The sequence below is a fragment of the Ochotona curzoniae genome, unplaced genomic scaffold, assembly GCF_017591425.1.
Source record: "Ochotona curzoniae isolate NIBS_2020 unplaced genomic scaffold, NIBS_Ocur_1.0 contig_21, whole genome shotgun sequence".
Lineage (NCBI taxonomy): Eukaryota > Metazoa > Chordata > Mammalia > Lagomorpha > Ochotonidae > Ochotona > Ochotona curzoniae.
Window position 1 is genome coordinate 10,242,606 of NW_024465322.1, and position 20,362 is coordinate 10,262,967.

Genomic DNA, 20,362 nt, shown 5'->3' on the forward strand with positions numbered 1-20,362 from the left:
CCTCCTACATGAGTGCAAGGTCTTAACAGCACGGCCCATCCTCCACTGCAGTGGCGCACGTCAGGACTTGGACCACTGCCCACACTGGATGCTGCTGCCATAGGTGGAGGCCTAGCCAGCTATGCCATGGAGCTGGCCCCTGTTATCTCATTAACGTTGCCTTCTGTTTTGCTGCCCCATGGGCAGATTTTTTTTTAACATCCTTTCCCTGTAGTTATTCCTTTGTAGCACGAACATAACCATATTGCAATGATCTGTTTTGTTACGTGCATTATCGATGAGCTGTCTTCAAACTTTAAACTGTGTTAGAATCGTCCATAGGGCAGTGACAATGTAGATATCTGAATCCCACACCAAGTCTCCGACTCACTTGGTATGCACTGGGACCCCATTCATTTGATTTTTAAAATATTTCTTTATTTGGGCGTGGGGGGAGGAGAGCAAGTGGCTACCAATTCATGTGACTTCCATTCCAGCTCCCTATTAATGGCTTGCGAAAAGCAGTGGAAGAGAGTCCAAGTGTTTGTTTTTTTTCTATCAATGTGGGAGAACAGGAAGAATCTCCTGGCTTCTAGCTTCAGTCTGGCACAGCCCTGGCTGATGCAGCCATCATGGTGGGGAGTGAGCCAGGGGATGGAAGAGTTCTCTTTCTCTCTCTGTAATTCTGATTTTCAAGTAAATAAATACATCTCTAAAAAATTGTTTTAACCCAGATTAGATGCTGGTGTTGAAACTGATTTATATCTGAAGACAATTCTAGAATGTTTGTAATGAATGTGTATCCTAGAACAGCTATAGGGAAGATGAAAACCTAAATACGACAATTAGAAATGGAGAAAATGTGTGAGTTATAATTTTTAGCCATAAATCATGATTTGGCAGCAACAATGTTAATCCGTTTCTATATACACTTCTATTTTGAAGACACAGGAGATAACAAATTTTGTATCTAAACAATGAATCTAAAAATGACTTTGAGTGAGAAAAAGAGGGTAATTTCTATTTATTAATTTTACTTTTGAAAGGAGAAATAGCCTATTGTCATACAGATATAAACTCATTAAAGGAATCAAAAAGCTCAAAAGTAAATTGTTGTATACATATCCTTAAATTCAGAAGCATGTACTCTCTACCTGACTACATTGTTTTGTAGCAGGTATTTTGAATTTCAGTGTGATCGGATATGACACACAACCGTTCAGTAGCGTAGATGGCCTTATGCTATGTAAAAACTGGCTTAAATGTTAGGCAGGGAATCACACTTCTATTTGTTTTTGCCTGAAATTTTTTGAGTTTAAAAAATTCTTAACAGACATTCGAATCTACTTTAATATGGTTTCATATGTTTGAATATGATTCTTTGTTTCTTTCTAAAGAGCGGGGCTCAGTGATGTGCAGTAACAGGTGAAGCTTAAGCCGCTATGTGCAGAACCAACATCCCGTATGGGTATCAGTTTGGGTCTTGTCTGTTCCACTTCTGATCCAGCTCCCTTATAATGTGCTTGGGAAAGCAATAGAACATGCTTGCCCCCCTACACCCATGTGGGAAACCTGGATGAAGCTCCTAACCGCTGACTTTGCTCTGGCCTGCCCTTGACTGTTGACATCATATGGGGAGTGAACTAGCAGATGGAAGATTTCTCTCTCTCTCTGTGTATCCCCCGCTGTAACTTTCTCAAAAAAAGACACCTCACTGAGTACTTGGTTTATAGAATATAGTCTATTTCTAAATATCAGAGTGACCTACTTACCAAACCTGAAAATAATTCTTCAATTCACTTGATTTTGGTCATGGGAAATAATTTACCAGTGAAGGTAGTCAGTATTACTGGGATCTGTTGTGGTGTGGAGGCAGTGCTGGTTGGAGTCCAAGCTCGCTAGCTGGCCCGGGGAAAGCAATGGAGGCTAGCCCAAGTGCTTTGGCCTCTGCAGCCATGTGGGAGACCAAGAAGACGCCCCCAGTTCGCTTGTTCTCTTTCTCTCTCCCAGACTTAAACAAATAAATCAATAAATCTTTTTTTTTTTCTGAAAATATTCAGTATTTTGATGACATTGCCTTTCTGCTCTTGGAAAACTGTCTCTCATTTGAGAACAACTGGCTAAAACAAAACAATAAAACCAAAATACCCTGCTATGAACAATGGCGTGTTTTTAAAATACAAGGAGTTTCTAAAAGTTCATGGAACACAGAATTAAAGGATAAGCTTAATTTGGTAAGGTTTCTTTAATCAATGAGAGTTTCATAAAAAGCATTTTCCATGAACTTTTTAAAAGGCATCTCAGATGCAGAAAAGATAAAATGTGCTTTGTGTAATCCTTCAAGTTATATTTTCGTAAGTTATGTGGGCCTTTTAATTCATCGCTTTTGTTCATTTACAATACACATTGCAGGGGTTGGCACAGTGGCATAACAGGTTGATTCTCCCTTAGCACCAGCATCCCGTGTGGCATCAGTTCTGGCCTCGGTTGCTCCACTTCTGACCTAGCTTCCGGCTATGACCTGGAAAAACAGCAGAGGATGGCCAGGAGCCTTGGGTACCCATGGCAGAGAGTGCAAAGCAGCTCTTGGTTCCTGGCCTCAGATCAGCTCAGTTTTGGCTGTTGCTACCATGTGGGGAGTGAACCAGTGAATAGAAGACCCTTCTCTGTTTCTCCTTCTACCTGTAAAATTCACCTTCAAATAAAAGTCAATAAAACTTTTTTCAAAAGATACATATTACAGAGTTAAATGATGACAGACTGTGTGAAACACTACAAAACATTTATAATTTTAAGATGCATTTTTACAAATGTGTTTCCTTCCTTGGACAGAGAAACCTATTACTCTATGAAATAAAGTCTCATAGTGTATCTCTGAATAGTATCATAGTGTATCACTGAGTATTCTAGTGAATATAATTTCAAGAAATGAATTAATTAAAAAACTGTTTCATATTGGTAGTGTACTAGTTTTCATTGCACCTCCCATTTTCTCGTTTTATGGTCATTTAAGATAGTCATTTTACCTTTTCCAAATTTGACTCCTCCAAATAGAAAGAACAAGGGTTGAAACAGAGATTTTTCTGACTCTGTGTTCATCTGTAAATTTCATCTGTTAATTTACCAGCAATGTTTGTCTGTGAATTTCCTACCAGCTCAGCTCTTACGAAAACGAACTGGAAAGAGGTTGCCATCACTTCCAATAAGACTCAGCGAGAGAAGGGCAAAAGTACCAGGATGATAATAAACCTGTAACCCTCCTGAAGAATCTATCATGTCTTAAAGATGAATGGTTGCCCGGAGGTCACTGGGATAACCTTTCTCCACTGAATATTGAAGACTGAATCATTTATCTTGTCCCCATGGAATGGATTTTGACAAGGGAATGTCAGTCTCGTTTTGGTACAGCAAAAATTGTCAGGGAGAAATAACAGAATAAGTCATAAAAGTTAAACTAAATTACTAGGTGCGTATAAACCTAGGGCTGAAACACAGGAATGCGAGGTCAGACCCTTACAACCAGAGCCTCTGAAAGGAAAGAGGCTGACCCAGACATAACAGATCCCACTGATGGAAACCTGAACTCAGAGTGCAGAGTCCAATGAGTGATGGCTCTGTGGACACATCTTCCCACTGACTAATAAGGACTGGAAAGGTTTGAGAGAAGCAAAGTGTATTTTTTCCCCCAAATTGTCCGTAAACAGCAGTCATCAGAGACCCTGTTGGCAGGAATGGGTGCCAGCACATCTGCTATGGAAAGCAGCATGCACTATCCCCCAAGCGAGACCCAGAACTGCCAGGACTACAAAACATATGGAAGACACGATTGCCATCTCCACGGCCCTTAACTTAACAGGGAAACATCACTGACGTGCGTGAACTAGAACACACTTGGACAGTGGATCCATCACACCCACTGTGAGGGTTCTGTGAATCTCACGAAAAGACCTTGTGTATTACAGCTTAGGAAAGAATCACGTAGGGCAAATTGAGACAACGACTGAAGCATTTCTAAACACAAGCATTTGGGAAGAAGGAGAAAGACATTTAGGAGGAAAAAGCATTTCAGTGGACGATGGTAGAGTTGAGCATGACTGTGTTTTTGTGTTTTTATTCTTTTTCTCACATTCTCTGGTACAGATGCTGCTCCTTTTTGCTGCCGAGATGTCCCTGTCCACATTCCTGAGTCTGGAGGGGTTGGTGACATTTATATTTTCAATTTAGCCTTCCCATCCCATGACTGCCTTGGCGATAGTGACTGTCCCACGGATAACTCCATGGCCCAAGGCGGGGTAAATATATTCTTTCCCTGAGATCTCACGTACAAGTGCTTGAAGAATTTCTCTTCTCTGTTAGGCCCTACTCATAAGAAGGCATGCCTACAGCAGCTTCAGTCCACTCTCCCTCTCTCTCTCTTCTATGTAAAGGAAGCATGAGTGAAGTTTAAAGAATGACAACACGCAGAGGACACAAATTCCCAGACATTGCAATTTTTGAGTTTCTGGAGTCTTTGAAGTCATCTGTGCATTTGTTTTCATTATTTCCATAGTTACTATGAAGGGACTTCAAAAAATTAATGGAAAAATGGAAGGAAAAGATAAGTGCATTGTGGTAGAAAAAACCGAAATCCATGTATAGTTCTTGCACATATGTATTTCCCATAATTTTTTTGAAGACCATCCTCCCCCCGCCCGTTTTCTTGCTTGTGCTCATTTAAATTGGGTTCTTTGGGTGCTCATCTACAGGACAGTCCCGACCAATGCTGAAAGCAGCCGAAAGGTGGATGTGGAAGGGGCAAAGGGTTGGAAAAGACCAGAATGGTGGAGCAGGACAAATAAGGCAGAGTCTGGGAGTGATACCTGCAGGAAGAAGTGATAGCTTTTGTTGGAGGCTGACCACATAAAACCCCAAAATGGGAGGCACTTGTGGACTCACTGAGAGAAATGAGGCTGGCTGGGAAGAGGAAGTGAGTTTGTGTGGAAGCAATAGTCAAATCATGACATCTGAGTTCCTGGTAACACTGGGGCTTTGCCCGTCTACGGTTTTAGCAACATGAGCCACACTGTACTGCTATGACTGTGAGAGACATAGGAAGGTAAGCTAGTTTTATGTCTTGTGTCAGGATTCAAGGGAACAGGGTAAGGAAATGTGTTGAAATATATTATTCTTTCCAAACTGACTCTTTCAGTTTCTTCTTCTCCTTTTTCTTTCCATCTCAAGCACCGGGAGCATTTGTGCCATGGAACAGTGGCTCTCCAAACATGGCCCTGGATCATCATCCAGCAACATTTTAGAAGCACCCAGCCATAGAGTGGGAAACCAGACCTGAATTGTTACAAGTTCTATAGGCAATGCTGACATCCTCCAAGGGTTTAAAATTGTTAGAGAATTCTTTATAAATTAGTTCTATAGTGTGTGAGGCAATTCAATACTCAGTGCTGTGATTTCACATAGCAAGAACTATTTCCTTGGTAAAACGCATTCCCCATCTATCTATTCACTTAGAAACCGTACACTGATCTGTGCTCGCTGCCTGACACTCTTCCTCCCGCTTTGGACAAGGCAGTGAACACATAGGACACAACACATCATACACACATCTATGTTTTAGCAATTAAAAACTGTTCTGTGGAACTGACCGAACAGAGGATTCTGTGTTGGTCAGGTATTCAGAATCTGAGCCCAGAGAAATGACAGTTATATGGAAAACATGAGTAGGAATCAGTCTGGTGAAGGTCCAGGGGCAACACATGTCTTCTGAGGTGCTAACAGGCCCAGGGCACTGCCTGGGGACAACAGTCCAGCAGAGAGGCCGTGGTTAAAGCCAGGACCTAGAGAATCATGCTAAAGACTGGCAGTTTATGCCGAGAGCAGATAAGAGACCATGAGACGTTTAGTAATGGGCTAATCTAATCTGATTCATGGTTTTTTTCCTCCCCAATGTTTCTATCAGAAAGAAAAAGACTTTCCTACTATGGATATAGCGGAATGGCCATTGAAATTCTGTGTTATAGTGATATATTGATATACACAGCTTCTTTGCACGACGCTGAGAAAAAGTGCACGCAGGTTGCGGTGTCCTTGTGGTGAGCGTGCATTCCGGCATGCTGGGTTACACACCTGCACCACGGGCGCCCTGACTTGGAGCCCTGGGCTGAGCGCTCCCTGATCTGCCGTCAGTCCAGAAACCGGCACTGCGGTGCCAAGGGCTCGCACTTTCACTCAGAGCCTTGGGTAAAGCTCACTCCTCTGAAACTGTCCTTCAGGTATTCAGAACCTGTCCTGCGGGTACCACTGTGAGCACTGTGTTCTTCCTCCATCCACCACTACACTAAAAGCTATCTTCTTTGATGCTCTCGGATACATTTTTCTTTTTATCTAAGAAATCTGCATTCATCCATCTATCGTATGGAGTCACTTTCCCTTCAAGCACGACCCCGGCCTCTCCACTCCTCCCTGGGCGCCCATCCTGGACTCTGCACACCCAGACTGTGACAGCAGGTGTTCAGCCCCCTGGCTCGGCGAGAGCCCCCCTCCTGGCCTGCTCTGGTGCTCCCTCTTTCCTTGAGCAGTTCCTGTCACCTCTCAATCCTCAGTGAAAGCTCTTCTCTGGTCTCCCAGAACAGGCTAAGTTTCTTGTTCTTGAAGAAATGGATGATTATGATTGCAATTATATTTTGACTGTGAAAAAAAAAACTTGTCTGTGTTGGCCATTTGATAAGTTCTAAGATGTCAGATTCCACCCAATTCTTATGTAGTATGACATTTTCAATTTCTAGAATAATCCTGATTCATTTAAGATACTTGAATGAATACATTAATAAACCTTTTTTCAATGGTTATCTTATAAAACTTAGAGAAATAAATCTAAATGGACATGGACAACATTCTTTGGTCAGATGACTTACATTAAGCATTCATATATGTTTTATAGAGTAACCTCAACTTTTATACACAAGCCCAAACAATTGAGAATTGCATAAAACATCTTTATCTGCTGCCAAGTAGTAGCCAAAACTGCTTAAATGATTGGACTTACAATAAAAAGTTTCAAACTGTTTGCTTAAAATTGTCTCACTTATACATACTGTTACAGATTTTTCTGTAATTACTTTGAACATGAAGCGGATTTGAAAATGGGTGTTCTTTGGTTAAAAAAAATGCAAGAAAAGCAACCTCGAGGTTAGAAAATAGCTACAGGTTGAACCCTGTTAGGCTGTGATTATCAGGGAAGTTAATTATCGCTATCAGTTCATCAGCGAGAGCTCTTCCCCTGAAGGCTTAGCAACCCCACTGCTAATCCCTGACCTGGGTCCTTTCACTCTTAAACTGCCCCTGCTGAGTCAGACAACTGGAGAACAAATTACAGGCAACTGCAGAAGGCATTTTTCTGACAAAACAATTTGACCTTGAAGAGCCCAGGCCTGGACAGCTTTCTGCCAGGGCACTACTAGCTCCTTGGCAAATTTGCATCGCACAGTCAAAGGTTCCACACTGTTGCACCGTGCTTCCTCCATTGGTGCTGTCCTCACAAGACTCAACTGGGGTCCTAGGCCCGTTACGGGGATAAATCATCATTCAGTTAAGAGGATAGGAATAGGGCATCTAAATCCCGTTTCAAACTCCTGAATATTTCTGCATCATTCTTCACAGCCACCTTTGCTCAGCGTACACCCATAGCCAGACACATAACATGAGTACATGTGACAATTTGTGGGTAGCTGACACACACACACACACACACACACACACAATTCACAGGAGGAAAAACACGGAGGAACATCAGGTAGAGTGGGTCATCTACAGGGACTGACCTGCACACTTCTAAATGATCGTCACAGGTCGCAGAAGGCTGCTGCAGCGAGCTGTGTACCTGGAGCCCTCTGTCGCCCACGCACCTGCCACCGTCTGTCACTGCCAGGACTTCAGTGCGGGTGTCTGTTTCTGGACATCTCTTCTTGATTCTTGCACTCCGCCTAAGAGAGGGCAGGAGCCGCAGGTCTCCATGGAGGGATCTGCCTTTGTCCTTGGCAGGATTCGGTGAGGATCTATCCATCTCGACGGGTCCCGCAGCCAGGGACGGACTGTACTCTTGGGACCTCATGACCTTTCCTCCCCGGAGATTTAAAGAGCAGCTTTCATGTTCTATCAGCTCTTGGCAGGCTTGGCTTCTGGATGCCACATCAACAAGCTCTGCTTTATTCAGAGTGGATGATCCATCCACGTTTCCCCCTTGTTTACTGTGGTCTCTCCGTCTTCTTCGGGAGACTCTGAATTTAACCTGAGCTCTCCTTTTGGCCTGGATCCAACGGCTCTCGTCGGTGCAAGAGGAATCTGAATCCTCAGGGTAAAGCTCCCTCCATTTGGGGCTTGAGCTCTGCACGTTGAAATCACTTCTTCTCCCCTTTCTATGTTCTTCAGCATGCTCGTATCGCTCCAAGGCTCTCCTCCTCCTCCTCCTCCTAGGCTTCTCTGCTCCCCTACCGGACTCCTTCCTAGCAGGGCTCAGCACCACGACAGGGGTGCAGTGTTCAACTGTATCTTCAGACATGTCATGCAACATGGCAGATCTGGACAGAGCAGCAGGCAAAGGATGGGACATGGGCATGGGTTGGGGGGAAGCCATGGACAGAGAGAAAGAGAAAGAATGATGAAAATGGGAGCATGATCAGAAGTTGATAAATAAAAGACCAACTGAAGAAAATGAGCAAAAGATATGAAACAAGACAAACACACATACATGTCAGACAGACACGAGAGCCACAGACAGAGCGCAGGAGACGTGCACACACTGGCCTCCTTGCACTGAACAGGACCATTTGCTCGGCACTTACCTGCAGATGTCCTGAGTGGACGGGCAGACGGACAACCTCGACTGGCTCCTGGGAGCTGTCCCTGTGGTCGGGCTGCTTGCCTGGAGAAACAAGTTAGATAATTTGGCGTCTTGGTTAAGGTAATACATGGTCGAGATCTTGCTTTTTTTCCACATATTTAAGAAATTACAGCAAGCGTGCCTGCCGGTCATGTTGCTCAGAGCACAGCTCACCGAATATAGGAAGTGACAGGGTGGGTTTTGCAAAAGTAAAACTTGTTTGAGGAACTTGGAACAGCTGAGATACTGTCCTCCTCTGAGGTTGCTTCATTTATGAGAGGGGAAGATGATTCCACAAGTTTCCATTCTGTTCACTACAACCACTTGGGAGGAATAGCTCAATATGCCTCAAGACAAATATGAAACGGTTAAAGATCCTATGATGTAAAGATTAAAAAGCATATATGGCACAGATGTTAATGATCTGGTAAGCTTAAATAATCAAACAGCCAATGAGATGAGGCAAGTCCACTGGGGTATACCACCTGGAGTTAGCACGCAGTCCCAGCAAGAGACTGTATTGGAAAATATTTTATAATCTTTAAGCACATGAAGGTGTTATCATTATTATTTCATCACCGAAGCTAATAAAAATCCATCAATCACAACACCATTGACCTTTCATTTTTATTTGGCCCTACTACCACACTGGGCTTAAGAATGAGAGATTCCAAAGTAATTCCAATTCTTAACACCAAGTATTTTCTTCATCTGATTTAACTTCTTTAACCTGTTGTGTTTAATACAGATGGTGAATCAAGAGCCAGAGCACACTGTTAGTTTACTGGATGCCACGCCCTGAGCCGTGGCTGTGCCTACCATGTCTTTAATCATTACCATGCTGTCATTTGTGGAAAGTTACAAGAATAAGTGGTTTTTATTGAATATTACGTGCCAGTCGCTGTTTGGAACTATTTCTATATATTCACTCCTAAACACTCACCACAGTCCTGTGTGGTCAGGAGTGTAACTATTTCTGTGTTACGCTGAGGAAACTGAGAAGCCAGGGCAGCTTCTCACTAATAAATGGCATTATTTCAGACGAAAAGGCATTCTGGAGCAAGGCCCCTCCAGATACGCAGTATATGACAACTGGTAGCTCTACTTGGAGTTTAACAACCTAAATTTAAAGAAATGGGATTTTTGCATACATACTAATACAATAAGACACATTTCATTAAAGTCTGCCCAAAGTTTCATTTATAAATATGTGATTCAAAATCAGTTTCTGATGATTGCTATGCAATTCTTAGGAATGTTTTTGTAATTTTTTCAATTATGAGCAAATGCCCAATAAATCAGAGAAATAAGACAAAAGAAAGTAAAAAATTATTTTTCTAGTGAAAAACAAAGTAGAACAGTGCATCTGTGTATACATGCGTTGCAAAGGTTTATCGAGCTGTTTGGTGATTTCTTAAACTCTTTGGGGCCATGGTGTTCCCTCTGAGGTTACTGATGCCAAAGAAATCAACTTCTCAACAACATATTTGAGGTCTGTTCTGTCTTTGATGGAGTGAAAGGTACAATACTTGACACAATATTTGTACCCAAACTCCCCCTTTTTGTGATAAACTTCATTCCTGTGTAGCTTTGGACAGATGCATCACAGATCTTTGTATTAATAAGTGGCCTGCATTTGGGTTCACCTGCACTGTGACTGCTGCGTCAGTGCCCGCGGCATGCACTTCTCTGCTCAAGGTCTGAGCTGCTGCACCTGCTCTTGCCTCATGCACACAAGCCCTTTGTGGAAGTGAAAAATGAGTTAATATCCTCGGAATGGACGAGTGCATCTGTGCCCCGGCTTCTCTGCTCTGTAAGTGGACAGTTCTGAGCTAACGGTGAAGCAAAATTTCTCCAAAGATCCCAAATATATCAGGACCCGGCTTTCCCCGACTCCTCAGCACCCCACCCCCTGCCCTGCTTTCTGCTTTGCTTTTCCTCTCAGAATCACCTTCTAGGAAGAGCGCCTGCTCCCAGTGGAAGCGGCGTCTCTATCAAGATGTGCGTTTATTTGACCGAGTGACTCTTGCTATGGAAAATAAAACCCAGTCTGCTTCATCTCGATTTATTTTCTTTATTTATTTGCTGTCTGTTGGTATCTCTGAAATCACATTTCAAATCAGTGTTAAAAAAGGTAGGCAATGAGATAAATGGTGTTAGGAAAAGCAAACAGTAATTGAGAAAAATGGAAAGCTGAGTCCCAACATTTCTGTTTGCAGTATGCCAGGAAACCGTCCACGGCCACAGATACAGGATGCATTTGTAAATTGGGGCAACTTACTTGCAGGGTAATTTGATGTTTATACCATTAACTCAGAAACACTCCTCATAAGAATGAATTTTACTTAAATAATTGCACAATTTCCCAAAGATACATATTTTATAAGAACACTCATTGTTTATTACAGAAATTGGAAGCAACTCATTTATTAAATTTCTCATCAAATGTGTATCTCATTACAAAGAATAAAGTACGATTCAGACATGTACTTTACAGGATCTATGATATATATGTCTCTTTTATAAAAGATTTATTCATTTTCTATAGAGAGGAGAGACAGGGAGGAAGATTTTCCATTCGATGTTTTACCCCCCAAGCGGCCGCAACGGCCGGAACTGAGCCAATTCGGAGCCAGGAGCCTCCTCTGAGTCTCCCACGTGGGTGCAGGGTCCCAAAGTCTTGGGCCGTCCTTGACTGCATTTCCAGTCCACAAGCAGGGAGCTGGATGGGAAGTGGGGCTGCCGGGATTAGAACCGGCGCCCATATGGGATGCCGGCACATTCAAGGTGAGGACCTTAACTGCTACGCTATTGCGCCGGGCCCAATGATATACATGTCTTTAAAAAAGTATTTATTGGGCCCGGTGCAGTATCCTAGTCACTAAAGTCCTCACCGTTCGCGGGCTGGGATCCCATATGGGTGCTGTATCTAATTCCGGCAGCCCGGCTTCCCATCCAGCTCCCTGCTTGTGGCCTGGCAAAGCAGTCGAGGACAACCCAAAGCCTTGGGACGCTGCACCTGCGTGGGAGACATGGAAAAGCTCCTGGCTCCTGTCTGTGGATCAGTTCAGCCCCAACCATTGCAGGCACTTGGGGAGTGAACCAGCATGGAAGACCTTCCTCTCTCATTTTCTCCATATATATGACTTTCCAATAAAAATAAAATAAATCTTTTATAAAAACAAAAATTATTTATTTATTTGAAAAGCAGAGTGAGAGAGGAGAGGAGAGAGATTTTCCACCCATGAGATCCCTCCACAATGTCTGCAGCTACTGGGGATGGATCAGGCTGAGTCAGAGGTCCGTGACTCCACCCAGGTTCCCAACTTGGGAAGCAGGTGCCTAAGCACTTGAGCCATTCTCTGCTGCTTTCCCAGCACCCTAGGAAGGAGCTGGACCAGAAATGGAACAGCAGGGAACTCAAGCTGGTATTCATTTAATCGGTATCACCTCAAATGGTAGCTTGACTTGCTGTGCCACAGCTTACTTTGCTATACTTTGGCCTCTACAGGCCACGTGCATTTTTGCTTTAAACTCCAAGAACTCTCCGTGACTTCTCCAATGGCATTAATCTTGCCAAGCGCTTGTTTTATCATCTGTGCTCTTGTCCAACCATTTCTAAACACTGTTTCCCAGCTAATCTTACTGTCCGTTTCACTGCCAAACTGAGAACAGAGGCCGTTTTGGAAATCTTCACACCATCTTGCACCAGCAAGTAGCTACTGAAGAACTGCAGGCTTGAACTGAACTTGGTGAGAGCTGAACTGAGTTGAACTGAGCTTGGGAATAGCTGAGCCTAGTTAGGTTGACCTTGGCGGATCCTGTCCTGACTGTAGCAAGGATGGAGATGACAATCAGCACAGTGAACCAAGAACAAAGGGCTCCGCTCTCTGCGAAGACAAGGGACTGCCTGTGATAACGTACGTGAACGAGGCCCGGGTCTTATATCCGTCTTTCCTTGGATTGTGGAATCAAAAAGCATATCAAATGAAAGTGGGACCTTCGGTTTTCTTCTAAAGATGTGGGTTTCTATTTTAGAAAAGATATAATTTTATTATGTAGAGATGAATGTCTTTTAACTGTTTTGAAGCTGGAAGGGTCTGTCTCATAAGAAAACATGATAATTGAGGATAAAAATGAATTACATTGATTTCAATGCATGGCCCTATTCAGGAGCAATGTATTGTTTTAATTTGTTAGCTGGTACATTATGAGAGCTCGGTAATTTGTTCATCCCTTTAATAGGTGCAAGATGAAAATGGAGACGGGAGGGGAGAAAAACAATCGACTGGATGAGCAGAATAATATGTTCTTTGAGACGAGGCATTCTTTGTAATGGATGTTTATTTCAGATGATTACATTGTACAGTGCATTTGAATGGGAAAAACAAACAGAGGCCAGCTGCACTAATTTTGTCAAAGTTATTTATATCAGCAGTATAATTAAAGGCAGTAATTTCAAATTAGGTTCTTAGAGAATCCATTTATAGACAACACCAGGTGACTTGTCTCTGTGGTGTCCAGGCCATGATTGCTCTCTTGGGGCAATGTTCATGATGGCCAATTGGTCTCATGATCTGGAAAATTAATTCTTGTTTCAAAAGATTCTAAAGCTGTTGCCTCCCGCTGCTCTGATCAGCTGAGCTCAGATTCACCCCATCAGTAGTGGCTGGTATATAATTCATGGAAATGACAAAGAATCATCAGGCATAATCATCTAGAAATGGCTTTTCTTATTTAGTGATATGCCAACCATGCTTTATGAGGAATTGCTTTAGAATATCGGAGTGGAAACACGTTTGTAGAAACTTCTTTTGGCAAATACTGCATCATTTTTAGCCATGGTTCATGAGTTAAACGTTGGAGAATGAAGTCTTCAGTGAAATAGTAAACGTCTCTCAGGGACAGACACCATCCAGAAGTGGTTGTACATACTTTAACGGCATCGTTCTGGTAGGTTACTAAAATCTTTGTTTCCTGTCATTTTCCAAACCAGTCACATTTTTAACCTCAAGGCCGCAGAGAGTGTGCTTGGGGCTGTCACTGCTTTTGTGTCATAACTTTATGGCTTGCAGACCATCACTCAAGTCTAGGTTTGTAATATACCCTTGGAATATACATTAGTCCAAGGAGTAATTACTCATGGAAAATGCAAATGATTCACCTCTTAAGGGGTACTGAACAATGATGGGGCTTCCATGCTCATCATTAAGCAGAATTCTACCTTATCTGTCCCATAATCAGTGAAAAATTCTTACTGTCATCATCATCAGATAATGGCAATAGTTCATTGTCCCTTAACACGGGTGGTCTATAAAAACAAAATGAAAGAAAATTCAGTTTACATAGCACCAGGATCATAGGATACATATGAAGCCATCAATGGGACATGAGGGACAGTGCAGGAGTCCCACACAATGACAAACAACTGATTCATTCTGTAGGTTTCAAGACAAGACAGCAAGGAAAGAAATGTCTTTTTGAAAAATGGTCTGGAACAAGTGCATAGGGGAGAATGAATCTCAACCCTTCATATATAAATTTCACTTGCAATAATTTACAAAATTAAAGACAGAAGCCAAAGCTATAAAACTTTCAGAGCACAAATCTAGGGGAAAAAATTGTGACTTTGGCTAGGAAATTTTTTTTTTGGATGACACAAATAGCACATATTCTAAAACAGAATGTGATTAAATTAGACTTTATAAAATTAACAATTTCTTTTCTTAGATATCATAAAAATAAAGAAAATGTAAATTTCACATTGGATGAACAACTTGTAACTGGAACTACTCTACACTTGTAGCTTAATAACAAGCAGGCAAAACAGAAAAAAAAACAAAAAATTATCTTAAATTTGAGCAACAACTGAAAAAATGCAAGAATTTCTAGTGTCCATATGAAAATTTGCCTTAAATAACTAATAATCAGTGAAATGTAAATCCAAGCATGATGATATACCAGTATATGCCCATCTTAAGAGTTACAATTACAAGTACTAACAGGGCCCAGCACAGTAACCTAGCAACTAAAAATCCTCCCCTGGAACGCGGGCTGGGATCCCATATGGGTGCAGGTTCTAATCCCAGCAGCCCCGCTTCCCATCCAGCTCCCTGCTTGTGGCCTGGGAAAGCAGTTGAGGACGGCCCAAAGCCTTGGGACCCTGCACCTGCGTGGGAGACATGGAAAAGCTCCTGGCTCCTGGCTCTGGATCGGCTTAGCTCCAGCCGTTGCAGGCGCTTGGGGAGTGAACCATTGGACGGAAGATCTTCCTCTCTGTCTCTCCTCCTCTCTGTATATCCACCTTTCCAATAAAAATAAGTAAACCTTTTTTTTGCTTCCTAAGGGCAAAGGTGAGGGAGGAATCACAATGCAGGCGGCCACAGGATTTTGGGAGGAGTTAATAGAAATGTTACCATCTTGACTATAGTTGTGGTTTATTCAAATCTCACTGTATTGAACAATTTACAGTCTACTGTTCTGGTGGTTCTATCTGCAGAAACCAAAACTTTTACCAAGTATTAGATAAATAAAAGTGGAGTTGGCAATTGTATATAAAATGGATTATGATGAGAAAAGACAGAGTGGAGACCACCAAAGAAGGTGTATTCCTAGGTGCAAGGTAACAGGCAATTAGTGACACTATAGAGAATGATAGAGACAATGCATTTACGTGTGAGAAGAATATGAGAGAAAGATGAAAATCATGAGCAAGGAGCCAAGACAAAAGATAAAGTAGTTCAGAAAAGGAGCAGGTGAAGTGGAAAACAAAGAAATAAAAGGCCAGGAAGCAACGAGGGAATAAGAATGAAAAGACATTCATGTCCTATATAGCACATGTTGCGGAGTCTTGACGCCTACGGTTACGCCTATCCCCTCTGTGTTCCCAGTCAGGTGCATCCATGAAGCCCTGCGTGTTTCTACCTGACATGGCATCAGGCACAGCCAGACAGCCTCTGTCTGGCACACTGAGGATCCTTTAAGAATACTGACCGGAATGAAAGTCTGACAAAGAAACAAGGAAGTTGGTCAAAGTGGACACACGGACAGCCTGGCTAAGAGTACCAGAGGGAACTTGTGAGGTCCACTCAAGTCCACACACGTGAGCGTGGTTGAGATCATCGGATTTCAACATTATGGGTCATAGCTATAGGCACTATTTGAAGAAATTTTTAAAAATAACAGTCATGCTGATAAAAAAAATCTGTAAAACACATACAGTTCAACAGCCTGAAACATCACCTTATATCCATCAAGCTAAACAGACTTCTATTCTATGCTTAACCTACTGCAAACATTGCATTCTTACAAAAGATTATTGAAACATTAAAAATTTTTAATACTGTTTAAAATATTGATTTAAGATATAGAAGTGGGGGGTAGAGTGAATGAGAGAGAAAATGAAAGAAAGGGAGAGAAAGAGAGAGCGGGGAGAGAAGGACAGAAACACCTCCTATCTGCTGGTTTACGTCCCAAAGGCTGCAACACCCAGGGCTTGTTCTCTACCATGCTAACATCTGGGATCTCAAACCACACTCCCACGTGGTGTCCGGGACCAGGCTACCTGCGCCATCACCTGCTACCTTTTTGTATATGTTGTGTTCTTGTCATTTTAACACAAAACTTCACGGTATCATCGACCTGTCAGCTCAGCTTCTGTTGTGTCTAAAGTCATTTTGTTCAGCACTTGGCAATTATAATACATTTTACTTACTGTTATAACATGTCATTCTTGCATGTGCTACTTGCTAATTTCTAAATTGCCTCTGTGATAAGCTAAAGAATACTTAATATTGGAGTTGATACTAGTATTTCATAAAGTCTGTCACGGTTCAAGAATAAAATGATAATCCAACTTTGAGAGAGCATAGTGAAATAAGAAAACCGTTTGGAAGAAGAAAGAACTAAAGTTATTAAAAATCTTGTAATTTAGTTGTTATGACTAATAATAATATAAGGAAATGATGGCTGTTCATTGGAACAAAAAGAAGATTCTTGAACAAATGATTTCTTGTGATATTTACAATTCTGGGGTTTCTTGAAGGTCTTGCGATGCATTTTACCAACAACCAAGGGTCTAGTTTACGTCATTGCCACATCGAAGGTCCCAGAAGTAACAAACACAAATGCAGGCGTTAATTCCAGAAATTATGCAGGAATTAAAAATAGTTTTGTTGGGCCCGGTGCCATGGCCTAGCGGCTAAAGTCCTCACCTTGAACACCTTGGGGTCTCACATGGACACCAGTTCTTATCCTGGCGGCCCCACTTGCCATCCAGCTCCCTGCCTGTGGTCTGGGAAAGCAGTTGAGGATGGGCCAAAGCCTTGGGACCCTGCACCCGCGTGGGAGACCTGGAGGAAGTTCCTGGCTCCTGGCTTCAGATCAGTGCAGCACTGGCCATTGTGGTCACTTGGGGAGTGAATTAACATGGAAGATCTTCCTTTCTGTCTCTCCTCTTCTCTGTGTATCTGACTTGGCAATAGAAGCAAAATAACTCTTTAAAAACAGCTTTGCTGTGTTTTGGATATTGGGTTGGGTGTCCCTCCAGAGGTTTGTGATTAAAGGGTTAGTCCTGAGTGCTACGGGCAGGCAGTGGAGCCTCTAGCAGGTGGGATGTCCTGGGACATCCTAAGTGATTCGGCAAGGCTCTGCAGCTCTCACGAGAAGGCTCTTACAGCAGCTGGAGTTCAGCCTTGCTCGCTCACTCTGCTCCTGGCTTGCGAGGTAACCGCTTACTCATTCTACCACTGCCATCCACCTTACAATCTTCATCTGAACTGAGGATCCAATTGGTAGTTACTTCTTGAATCCCCCAAACTAAGAGCTAAATGATCCTTTTGTCTTTATAAAGCTATGTCTCTTGGGTGTTTCATTGTAGTAATGCACATTTAACTCAAACAAACCACATTTCCTCTAACGCAAAGCAAATATTTGTAGGCTAGGGAGAGAATGTTTTCTTCTTGAGATCCCAGAAGAGTGCCACTTCCTTTGAGAAGCATCATTCTAATTGAAATATTTAGGAGTCCCACAGAACTCCAACCGCCAACAGGCTGGACCCGTCTGCTGCTTGTTGTTGTTGTTGTTGCTGCTGTTGACCATTCGTTCCTTATGACTAGGTTCATTTCCAGATTAGTGAGACTAATCAGGAACAAAGCTGGTTTTTCTCTGTTGAAGCCAAAGATGATCCCAGCTACCCTAATTTCTTTGTCTTGATTGGTGCTGTTCACAAATTCTCAGAATTTGTTGAATTGAAAGTCAATATAGAACTTAGATGTTTTAAGTTATTTTTAGAAGATTTATTTATTTGAATGATGCATGACAGAGAGGAAGAGACATGTACACACCCAGAGAGAGATTTTTTTTCCATGTCTTATTTCACTTCTCAAATAACCACAACAGCTGGAGCTGGGCCAGGCCAATGCCAGGATCCTGGGTCTCCATCTCAGACTCCCACAGGATGTCAAGGACTTGAGCCGTCTTCTGCTGCTTGCCAAGGCTCATTAGCAGGGACAGGGATGGGAAGTGGAACAGCTGGAACTCGAATCCGTATTCATGCGGAATGCTGGCACGGCAGGCAGGGGCTTAACCCATGGTGCCAAAACGCAACTTTACGTTCCTATTATTGTGGATGGCTTTAAATCTCTACCTCCACTCTCACCATGCTAAGACTGCCTGGCTTCCTTGTGGGCACACTGTCTAATCTGTTATACCAGATCACAACCAGGTCAGAGTATGACATTCTACGTGAGTCAATGACTTCACAACGTTAACCAAGACGAAGTACACAGGAGCACAGCAAACGTCTGTGTTGAGTTCTGACCTTGCCTGTAGGGCCATTTTGAGAACTGGCTGTAAATTGAACGCCGGGGTGGGGGATAATTCTCTATTGCATTCTTTTCCTTATTATTTTTTTAAACAAATAGAGATAATAAAAAAGTTCTCTTCTATTCACATTTAATTACTTGAAGATCCCTCCTGCTCAGCGTAATAGCCAGTATTTAAGTTTCTTGTGGCATGACAGATCACCTGGATTCATTTTCTTGTGAAAACGCACGGTGTGGCTGCTCATTTACATGCTTAAAGTCACTTCAGTTCTGGGTGAATCATTCTCATTTGGTTTATAAATCATTGCTTGGCAGTCTGGTTGACTTCACTATACATTTGTCTTCTGACTGAGGAGACGATTTGCTGGGTCTCTTTGTAAAATTCTTTCCATGGTGACTGTTTGAACTAGAATGCTTTGGGTGCTCTACAGAAAACAGATGCATGATCCATGGAACCTTGGGAGACACACTGCTTATCTACCTGTGTGCTGCTTGAAATTTCCAGATTTGCTAAACTTATTTTGGAGAGCGAAGGTGTTAAATTTCTTTCAGTCTATCAGAATAATCTTCCACAAAACCCCCATATTTATGGAGTGCTGCAATAAGAGAGATTTGGCTACAATCAGTGGGATTACAGGTTAGCATCATTAGGCAATAAACTGGGAAGATTCATTTTGAGAATAAGAAAAAATTCCTTCAATGCGAGCTAAGTACTATCTTGAATATTGTATTTTCCCCACACTTCTCCTTCTGTCTTTTAAAAGAAAGCTGATTGCTAAGAGCAAATACGTCAGGGTATTCCAAAGAAGTACATTTCCATGAGTAAGTGATTCCTAAATGTTGACTTAGAAATTGTCAGTTATGGGGGGGCGGTGATGGCTATACTTCAGCTTTAAATAACGCTCCGGGGAATGTTTCTGAATAACTAACAATAATTTCAATCATCTGCATGTCTTCACAGGCTTTCCTTTTTCTTTTGTGAGTGGAAAGGACTTGTCAAGTTTTTGATTTTTTTTCAAAACAAGATCTTAGTTTATTCTCTGTTTTGTTACAACAGAAGGGAAAGGAGCAGAGGGAAGAGTATGTAGGAAGTTTTGTCTGTTCGCAACACTGTGGCTAGGACGAGATTAGGACCACAGAGAACAGAGTAAGAGTGACAACCGTGGGTCAGTGTGCCCTGCTTTTCCTACGCTCGCTCAAAATTCAAATGTGTTTTTCTTGCAAAAATATTCAGTAGTCCTCTCACAAGCGATATGACAAGTGTTTTCTTGATGTAGTAACACAGCTTATAGTATTTAGGTTAAACTAAAATTTCCATACCCTCTTTCAGATAAGGTATTTCTTAAGCGCATTTCCACCACTTCAAGTGACATATTGTTTTCTCTGAAATTTCCTTCCAGCTAACAATGTCCTGGAAGATGGCAGGAGGCCCCTCATGTGTATTCCAGCACAGCAACAATCATTGCCCAGCTGGCAATAGACAAAAGGGCTCTTGTGAGAATCCTGACAGGTAAGTGTTTGTAAAAGCCCAGTCAGACACCCTATCCCTTGAGGAGGACAGACTCACACTAGATGTCCAACTCACTGACCCTGAACTTGTCTGCAGGCCTAGTAATGGCCCCACACCCTTGTATAGCTACTTCCCTGATGGGCTGTGGTTCTGCGACCAGTACGACCTGCCAAGGAG

At 42.4% G+C, this 20,362-nt stretch overlaps 1 protein-coding gene across 3 annotated transcripts in view; it reads right to left on the reverse strand.

The window, feature by feature from the left end:
• The window catches only part of MARCHF1 (membrane associated ring-CH-type finger 1), a 202,049-nt gene that overhangs the window by 48,452 nt on the left and 133,235 nt on the right, over positions 1–20,362 (reverse strand). For 2 of the 3 annotated variants that reach the window (XM_040971356.1, XM_040971354.1), the window contains exon 3: positions 8,814–8,893. In XM_040971356.1, coding sequence (XP_040827290.1) covers positions 8,814–8,893 — 80 coding nt within the window. Of the gene's footprint in view, positions 1–7,793; positions 8,899–20,362 lie in introns of those variants that run through there. The other variant, XM_040971353.1, reaches the window with a different exon arrangement.